The sequence below is a fragment of the Leguminivora glycinivorella genome, chromosome 4, assembly GCF_023078275.1.
Source record: "Leguminivora glycinivorella isolate SPB_JAAS2020 chromosome 4, LegGlyc_1.1, whole genome shotgun sequence".
Taxonomy (NCBI): domain Eukaryota; kingdom Metazoa; phylum Arthropoda; class Insecta; order Lepidoptera; family Tortricidae; genus Leguminivora; species Leguminivora glycinivorella.
In genome coordinates this window covers 9,103,828-9,113,889 of record NC_062974.1, presented here as the reverse complement: position 1 = coordinate 9,113,889, position 10,062 = coordinate 9,103,828, and the positions used below count along the sequence as shown (strand labels likewise).

At 42.9% G+C, this 10,062-nt stretch overlaps 1 protein-coding gene across 1 annotated transcript; it reads right to left on the bottom strand.

Moving 5' to 3' along the window:
• Positions 1-650: 650 nt before the first annotated feature.
• On the bottom strand, positions 651-1,787 carry LOC125225188 (proline-rich receptor-like protein kinase PERK2). The gene has a single exon (XM_048128774.1). The coding sequence runs from the start codon at positions 1,785-1,787 to the stop codon at positions 651-653; it is 1,137 nt and encodes a 378-aa protein (XP_047984731.1).
• Between the last annotated feature and the right edge of the window lie 8,275 nt (positions 1,788-10,062).

The window sequence follows — 10,062 nt, the reverse complement described above, 5'->3', positions numbered from 1 at the left end:
TCAATATAATTATTTTCAAAATTTCATGACTTTTTTAATAACGCACTATCATAGCAAATTGCTTCTTGTATTTATAAACTTCGCATTGACTACGTTGCTCTGTAATAAGCAACAATATGTTAGACCACCGGTTTAACAAACACACAGCTCACGGACAATACAGATATCGCATTATGAAAAGTTTACAAAAAAAGCTTAACACCCATAGTACAAGCGTTGCTTACTTAGTTTGGGGCTATGTTGATCTGTGTAAGGTGTCCCATCAAAAAAATCAGAACGGTCCGACACAGATAAAAATATTGGGTTGGTAAACTCGATGACATATATTACGCACTGCTTCGGCGGCTGAATGGCCAGACTGAAATTCATATAGTAAGCAATGCCTTACATGCACTTTTAATTCGTCCATTTTCTTCCTTATATTAGCTCGGCGACAGCTAGTGAATGACTGACGAGAAACACTCGATGGTTCTGGTCGACCCCCTCCTGGGGGGAAGATCTTGGCCTTTCCATCTTTTCTAAGATTTTTGGCGGTTTGTTCTTGCCGCCCGTAACTACGGGCGCTTCATTTGTTGCCATCTAGGCTTGGCTTCAGCGATGGGCCGCCGGCGAAGCCGGCGGGCCATCTGTGGCTGACTGGCGGTGGCCTGTCAGCAGTGTTGCGGGGGGGCGGCGAGTGCTCCTTCTCGGCGTCCTCCCTGGCGTGCTACCGGGTCCGGTGGGCGTGCGTGGTTCGTTGGCGGGCGACGAGTCTCCAATCTCGGCGCCCAGGCCCGTCTTCTCCTTGGAGTCGGCGGGGGCGGGTGCGGGTGTCCTTTGGGCTGCTGCGTGGGTCGTTGTTTTGAGGCGACGAATCTCCAACTTCGTCGCCCCGGTTTGTCGGCTCCGCGGGCCGACAGTCGACGACTGGTGTTGTCTGGTGGGCGTGCGTGGAGCGGCGCGGTGCTCTGCCGGCGGGAAGTCAGGCGCGGTGGTGTTTTTGTTGCGGCGACTCGGGGTGGGTAGTTGAGAAAGCAGGTTCCTCTTCTACCCTCCCCTTTGTCTTTGCAAGGCTGCCGTGTACCACCGCTCTTTTTGGTACGCTTTTGGCGTGCTGCTGTATTTTTTGTACGGCAGCCTTGCATCCGGGGTTCGTGGGGTCGCGGCCGTTGGTCCGGGGCCCGCGCTGGGGCCTTGGTGATTGGCGCGACGATGTGCTGGTCGGCGGGCGCGGCCCCCGGGTTGGGGGCCACGGGGCTGGCCGGAGCTGCGGTGGGGCCCTTGGAAGGGTCCTCGGTCGGCTGCGGCGCGGCGTGGCGTGTGGTCGGTGTGGCCGCGGGTCCGGGGTCCGCTGTCGCGGGCGCGGCGGGCGCGCGGTCGGTGTCTGTGGGGTCTGTGGTGGCCACAGCCTCCGGGTTGGGGGCCGTGGGGCTGGCCGGTGCGTCGGCGGGGCCCTTGGAGGGGCCTGCGGTCTGCTGCGGCGTGGGGTTGTCTGGCGGTCGCGGCCGAAAGCTGGGGTAGCGTACGGGTGCGACGCGCGGTGGTGGGCCGACGCTTTGGAGGACCTCCAAAAACGTGGGCTGGTTGGCTAGGGCGGGTGTGCGCGCGATGCGCGGGGGGGGGCCAATGCTCTGGAGGATCTCCTCAAGCGTCGGCGGCTGCTTGGTTGGGGCTGGTGGTTTTCCCAGCAGTTCCAGCGCTTTGGCGAAGCTGGACTCGGGGTTGGCCTCCGCTCTGCGAAGGGCTGCGTGGTCTTCTGGCCGGAGCTCCACGTCCTCGCCGCGGAAGTGTCCCTTGAGCCTAAGCATCATATCCCTTGCCTGAGTCGACACTGGCGACCTGGGCGGGGACCCGGCTTTACCCGAGCCGTCGGCCAGGATACGATCACGATCCTGGTGACTGCATGGGGGCGGCCGGAAAGGGACTTCCCGCGGGGTCGTAGAGACGTCCGGGGTCGGTGTGACGGTGGGCCGCGGCGCTGTGTGGCCGGCGGCGGGTTCGTGGCTCGGTGGTTTTCTTGCGGGTACGCCGAGAAACTCGCGTTTCGGACTACCCACCCTAACCAGCGGGTCGGGGGGGGGTCGTCGGGTTCGGCGTACCTGCTGCGGGTAGATGACCCATCGCGGTTTTCGAAGTACCCACCCTGCCCGAGGGGGCGGGGGGGCACCTCGGCGCGCGTCGGGTCATTCGTGCGCAGTCGGGCTTCAGATGTGGGCGGTGACACAGTCGCGACGCTTCATCGCCTCTCAGCGCCTAGCATCTAGACCTCTATCCGGTTGCCCAGATTAAGGTCCAGAGCCGGGGCGGTCGGCGACGGCTTCAGCGGTCTGCGGGCTGTCCCCTCCGGCGCGAGCCGGGGTCAATCCGGCGAAGATTTTCGAAGAAAATCGCGCAGGATCGTCAGGAGCAGGAGAAGGAGTGGTGGCTGTCCGAGCGACTCGCCCTTTAGAAGTTCTAGAACTCTCTCAAAAATTTTGTGGCAATCGTCGCTCATTATAACAATCTGTGTTGAAAAAAATCATTGCTCTATCTTCAAAAACCAGGGAGGAAATAGTCGAGAGCGTTTGTATGGAGAATTGACCCCTACCGTATCGTCTTAACACAGTTATCACGCACACACATGACGACAACTGTATGCTCATATGGTCAATGAGCTACCAACTGCGACACGTCTGCCGGCGGCTTGTCCGCTCTCTATTGATAATAGGCTACTTGACCCTTTTTTAAAGTCGGTCTTATATGATTAAGAACTGTCCAATAAACCGAAATAAAATATTACCATATTTCATTATAATTTAAAAACAGCAAAAAATATTTTTAAAATATATTTTTACGTAACCAGGCGAAAACAACACAGTCACGTTAATCTATAGATTATCTTTGCATCAGGTCATTCTATTCGAAAACAATATTTTCTGACTTTTTAAGTGTGAAGGCATAAAGTTCAATATGTCAGTGATTGTTTTGACATGCAGTAAGGTTTGAATTCGATGACGTCACTACATCGCTGACAGCGTTTTCGGTGGCCAAAATAAATAAAAGATTACACACATTTTTAATCGAAAATATGTCAGTCATTATACATTTTTAATACCCAAAATCTATAAATATTGCTGTTTTATGTCAAATACTATAGAAGACAATAATTTATTGTGCCCGATTCGATATGAGTCTAGTAGCCTATATTATTATAGTACCTACTACGAGGTTTGAACGCACCATCTAAGATGAGGTGGTCTGTGAGTTTAACAAACCACAGCTTGATTGCAGTTTACTGGCCCACTCTAATGGCGCCACACTCGTTGCAGATTGCGATTTATTTCTTGACAGAAGTCTGTTAGTTGCTTAGTATTTAGGTTGATAAGGTCAGTGCGGGCAAGACCGGCATAGTTTATTTGAATTAAAGTTTGAGTGGATAACACTCTATAATTAATGTAGTCTGGCGTTATGCGCATGGTCCTATGGGATAGCAAATATTATATTTTACAAAGCTTTTACAACATTTTGGTGAATTAAGGTACTTTTAAGTGATAAAAATCACATTTTTTAAGGCTCGGCGGGTTGACCGTCCTCCCGCGATGTGTACAGAAAGACCGTCTAGTGCTTGTTGTCGCGTAATTTCATATGAGACTAGGTTCCAAAATCATGATCATTGTTATTTTACGTAATAACAGAGCAGAATGTGCTAGATAATTAATAAAATAACGTTGAAATTTTGAACATATAAGCATTTTTCTATTTATAAGGCAAGACGCCATATGTCCCGTAGATGGGGTTCATAACCTTTTCTTTTCAGGTCCAGATATTGCATAATACTGTTTTTCCACCGAACACCTGCGATTCCAATTTAGTCACGATAATTGACCCATGACACCCTGACCCATGACCCGTTGACCCATGACAACTTTTATGTCAAAGTGACAGTCAGCAATGTCAGATTTCCAATTGGTCATTAATTTTGAAGTCAGCACCCCCAAAACCCTATTTGACGACACTCATGACGACTTTTGTGTCAAGTGACAGGCAGCAATGTCAGATTCCAGATTGGTTATTAATTTTGAAATCAGCACCCCCGAGAACCTATTTAACCACACCCATGACCACTTTTATGTCAAAGTGACAGTCAGCAATGTCAGATTCCAAAGTGGTGTTCAATTTTGAAATCAGCACCCCCGGAAATCTATTGATGACTCCCATGACAACTTTTATGTCAAAGTGATAGTCAGCAATGTCAGATTTCCAATTGGTCATTAATTTTGAAGTCAGCACCCCCAAAAACCTATTTGACGACACCCATGACGACTTTTGTGTCAAGTGACAGTCAGCAATGTCAGATTTCTAATTGGTCATTAATTTTGAAGTCAGCACCCCCACAAACCTATTTGACCACACCTATGACCACTTTTATGTCAAAGTGACAGTCAGCAATGTCAATTTGCGGTCGGGTAGCCGTAAAATACTCGGTCAAAACCGTTTTATACGGTCCCTGTTGGGTAATGCTGAGCATAAAAATAATGACCAACTCGAAACCCTATTCTCTTTGGAAATATTTGTCGTCGCATGTTGCACAATCTACATACGAGTAATTATACTTAAACAAAAATAATAAAAAACGGGTAGAACTTACGATAATTCTACCAACTTAAATACGATGATGAATAATGCAGTGTAAAATCGCTGTCAGTAGATATTGCCAACAATGTAAACAAACCATTATACAAAATATCAATATTTTAGCACAATTTTATTATTTCAAAGGTTGAGGATCACAATTTGATATGAATTGATTAAATAACACATGGATTTAGCCAGTATCTGATGAGTTAGAATGAAAATTAAAGACATTTTGACTACAAGGTTTGTTTACATTGTTCACAAATTCTATTGACGGCGACTTTAGGCTTACTTCTCTTCACCTCTTATCATTTTTCACAACTCACATATTTATTTATTTTTTTACTTAATACTTTCGAATGATTTTTGTAACACCATACGAATCATTATCAAAACTGTATTTCGAAGTTAAAATCAAAAATGGTACAACTATCATAAGCCAAATACAGTGGAAACTGGATAAGTGGAACCTGGGTAAGTGGAAAACCTCTTTAAGTGGACCTAAGTTCTCGGTCCCAGTCCCTTAGCAACGAATTACCTCTATAAGTGGAATTTTGGGACCTCTATAAGCGGAATCCATTTTTTCGTAAATTTCTTATTTTTACCTATGCAACTGGAAGTAGTCGTCTCCGAAACCTCTATGAGTGGAAAAGCTTGGCGTTATAAAATTTGTATTTTAATAAGCCGCCACAAGGAGGGTAGTTTGTTTCGTTAACATTATGGTTTGTGTTTTAACTATATATTTTGTATGAAATTACACATCGTTCAGTTTGGTTTTAGCTGCGGTACGGTGCCGTGCTGTTAGATAAGCAATGCCTAAGCACACAACCAAGTGTTTATGTCTTCGGGATAAATTAAAAAAACCGGCCAAGTGCGAGTCGGGCTCGCGCACAAAGGGTTCCGTAGCAGCAAATATAATAAACCAATAACTTAACCAAAATTACAGTTAAATCAACCTATCTCAAAAACTATAAGAGATACTTTGATCAAACCAAAAATCGTTGAAAGAGTTAATTAGCATGCATCACCTCTATTTTTTTTAGAATTTTATACCCCGTAGTTATAAAAATAGAGGGGGGGGGACATACTTTTTACGACTTTGAGAGCTGATATCTCAAAAACCGTTCACTTTAAGAAAAATGTTTTTAGAAAACTTTATATCATTTTAAAAGACCTTTCCATTGATACCCCACACGGGTATGTACATCGAAAAAAAAATTTTCATCCCTCAGTTACATGTATGGGGGCCCCACCCCCAATTCTTTTTTTTACTATTTAGTGTCATAATTTTGTAGCGGTTCATACAACACATATTCCCATCAAATTTCATCACTGTAGTACTTATAGTTTCCGAGTAAATCGGCTGTGACAGACGGACAGACGGACAGACGGACAGACGGACAGACGGACATGACGAAACTATAAGGGTTCCGTTTTTGCCATTTTGGCTACGGAACCCTAAAAATCGTATTTTTTCATTAAAGTACAATCGGTATATTGATTAATTTAACCATACTGGTTTCTCTTGCATAAATAAATATTAGGAGTGATTTTGTTTAAATATAAGTTACTTCATAACAAAGGAAAGATATTATTTTTGTGAAATAGTACTGTGGATTATTTACAGTATTGCGTTTTGAAGTTAGGATTACATACCTATTTTTTGTAAATTTATATCTACATGCATATTAAATAAAAGATACATAATTATTTGACCACATGCTCACGCACCTCTATAAGCGAAATTACTAGCATCGACAACCTCTATTAGCGAGAGCCTCTGTAAGTGAGAAAACGACCTTAGTTGACAAAGTAACCGGTGTACCTCGTAAGTCGATGCGGTGTAGAAATTTTCTCGTTGAATTATGAAGCTGTGAGTAAGTATTAGGTACTTATGTTGTGTGAAAACGCCTGATTTGGTTGCAGCAAGAAGTTGCATGTATGTTCGTTAAATAGGGAATAACGTCAGGTGAACCTATTTCTGGACCACGATATTATCTTTTCCTGCCGTTCCTCATGAATGGTGAATCAAAGAGATAGGTAGAATGATTACTAACAAAATGAGTGAACATCAAACCATGACAAGCAGAAAGTCTAAAGCTCGAAATTGGCCCTACTTAGGTTATGACATCAATAGGTATTGTTTTCAATTCATCCGACAAGAAAAAACAAAAAACACACTTCTCAGGTCTTTAAACTTTGGTAAATCATACATTGTAGGACTAACAAGTTCAGTGAAACCAGACATTGGCAGCACATTCTTATTCAGCCGTCGGCGTCTCACGCTGGTGAAGATTACAAAAGTGAAGGATAAAGCAATTCATATTATAGTCTCGATTGAACCGTCCCATTTGATGCGCCTTGGGAGCATTCCATGAAAGAATCCCGTACAAACGCAAATTTTCTGCAAATTGGCTGGTGTTAAAGCCTGGCGTCCACTAAGGCGGAATCGAGCCGCATTGAATCGAGTCCTCGTACATTTTAATGCGATTCGACGCGTCGCCAATGGACGCAGTCTCATAAGAAATGCAGAAAGCGACGATCCTAAAAGGGGATCTTTTCTAAGGCAATGTGCAGAAATAAGAACAACACACGAAATGTAATGCGTTTGGACGGCGGAGGATAACCTATGGAATGGTCCCTTGATGAAACGCGATAACGCGATTGGTTGATAAGTTCGCATCACACGCGCGATTGGTCGCATCGACTGCACGCTTGGCTCGCATTCAGCACACCGGGGTTGCTGACATCACTGTGTGTTAGCTACATTTCTGGTGCCCGTATGCCGCGTCCTTAAGAAATATTGTATGAGTCAATGCACGCCAGTGACTTTCCATGTAACATTGCAGTTTGGGACAATGTTGCAAATGAATCGAGCTCCGAATTGGCAGGACAATCGGCACGGAGCGTGGCCGCGCGTGCTGCGCGTGAGTGGACTGCTAAGGCGATGTTGCCAGTGTGAGAGCAATGAATACGCGAAATAAAAAAAATAAACGTTATTATTGAACAGATTGAACTACGACCACACGACAATTTCACTAACCTAAACATATGATTGTTCATAAGTACATAAACATAATACGAGTATGAGCATACATACAATCACGCCCGCATCCCATTAAGGGGTAGGCAGAGCACATGAAACTACGCAAAGTATCAGTGCCAGTCTTGCCAATTAAGGGGTTGAAAGTAAACGAAATTGCGACATTGCATCAGTGACAGCCTCCCTACGCCATAATTTAACCCACTGTTTTTCTAAGTGTGGGTTCACTCGAAAGCCATCTCACCTGTGTGATAAAGTAGGTTTTGATGAAGTACATCCATATCTTCGCATACTATTCGAAAATAGACGAATCTGCAAATCTTTAGCTTTGATCGAATTTACAACTTTTATTACATCTTTCAGCACTTATACTCTAGGTAATATTAGAACGAGGTATGGGGGTCGCGAAAAAATTTGAGAGGTCATAATGGGCCGTGGCACCATAGAGTTTGAAAAACTTAACCCATGCCGCACAGTCGACTTCTGCGACACCCACGGATGGAGCGGGGGACTTTCTTATATAAGGTACAGTGTAGTGATACGCTGAGATTTGAAGTCGATAACTAGTAAGTAGGTAGGTATAGGTACGCAAAACTAAGACATCAAATAAAAATGAGAAGCGGATTTATTTTTCTTCTTGATTTTTGTCTTTTGAAATAAATATATTGTTATTGTTATTTGCAAAAGGAAACGGTGAAAATGCGAAAACCGGTATATCTGGCAATACAGCTTAACTTAATGCGTGTTCGACAAAGGTTAACACACCGGGGCAATTGACTTAGCAACAAGAATTATGTAACAAATTCTGGGGAAATAATATAGCAGTGACGATATGACATATAGGGTTTAGGTAGGTAAGTAAGTAATTAATGACCAGCCCTTGGGTGAAGAGTACTTAAATTTATACGCACTGCCAAAAAAGTAATTACGTTAGCTACGTTAAGTTAAAATAATAATACCAATTATTCCTGTTGAGGTAGTTATATCTAGCTTAATATAAGATAAAGATAATTTATTTTTCAAGTAGGCTTATATAACATTACAATATGCTTATGAACGTCAAATAATTAAAGCTACGCCGGCTCTAACCCTACGCCTCAGTATCCAGAAGATTTTAGCCCCCCCTCAGTTGGAGAAGGGTATCCCCTATGAAGGAGGGTGCCCATCTGTTATTTTTGACATATTTTAATTATATTAGGAAGGGACAAGTGCAACATTACAAAATTAACTTTTATTAGCCATCTACCTACTCGTACTACTTGTCAAATTCTCTTTGTGACGTAAGTAGGTACTTGTTAAAGCAATTCAAAGCACTAACCATTAAATGAAATCTTTACGACGGCTAGCTAGACTTAAGTTCACCGTGCTGTGAATATTGATGACAAGATTAAACGAACTTACCTGAAGTGAAGTTCAATCTTGATTATATGAAGTATTTTGTCCTGGATATAATAACATTGTAGTTATCCCGCGCCAGCGCTACAAACCTCGCGAATCGTTTATAGATGCCAAAAAGAAAAGAATTGACACGAACTGTCACCCTGACGTTTCATATAGTTTAGAGTAATCACGCACTAAATGGGAAGTGACCATGGACTCATGGTTACTCGAGGAGGGTGGGACTATCCCCTATCCAGGACAAAATACTTCATATAATCAAGATTGAACTTCACTTCAGGTAAGTTCGTTTAATCTTGTCATTATATTTGTATTTTGTCCTGGATATAATAACATTGTAGATGTTTAGAGGTAATGAAATAATTTACAAAACAAATTATCTCAGAAATCCACTCAAAAAGCCCTACAATCTTGTATTCCGGACAGGAATTATGGTTGTATATAATATATATACATATATCATGGATCAAATTGTATCGAAAGTAAACTAAAAAGCAATAGCATTACTTGCTATGTGAAATATTTCAGGTAGAATTGACTCGAGGAAAACAGAGTCTGCAGGGTCTATCCTGCTATTGTAATAGGTCCTTACTAGGAGCAACCTGTGTGTGCAACCCATCTACTGAGTTAAATATCTTAACCTGTATAACAAATATTGATATCTAATATAATAGATTGGTAAATTCCAGTTATCTGAAGCATCCCATGCGTTACCAAACCTTTTATTCACTGTTAAGCAGTGTCTTCATGACTTTTACCTTAGGTGTTTAATGTGAGACATGATAATTGTAATTTGTAATATGAAAATACATAATAGAGATAAATTAATACCTAATCATTTAGTATTAAGTAGTCTATAAAACATACATAAAAAGAAAACACGGGCATTGTGTGCTTGTTACCCTTGTCAATTATTTAATATGTTCGACATAAATGATATATATGAAGTCATAGTTATACCTTGTGAATTTATATTCCATACAAACATAGCCTCTGGGTATCAACCATTGACCTAAGAATATGAAAGG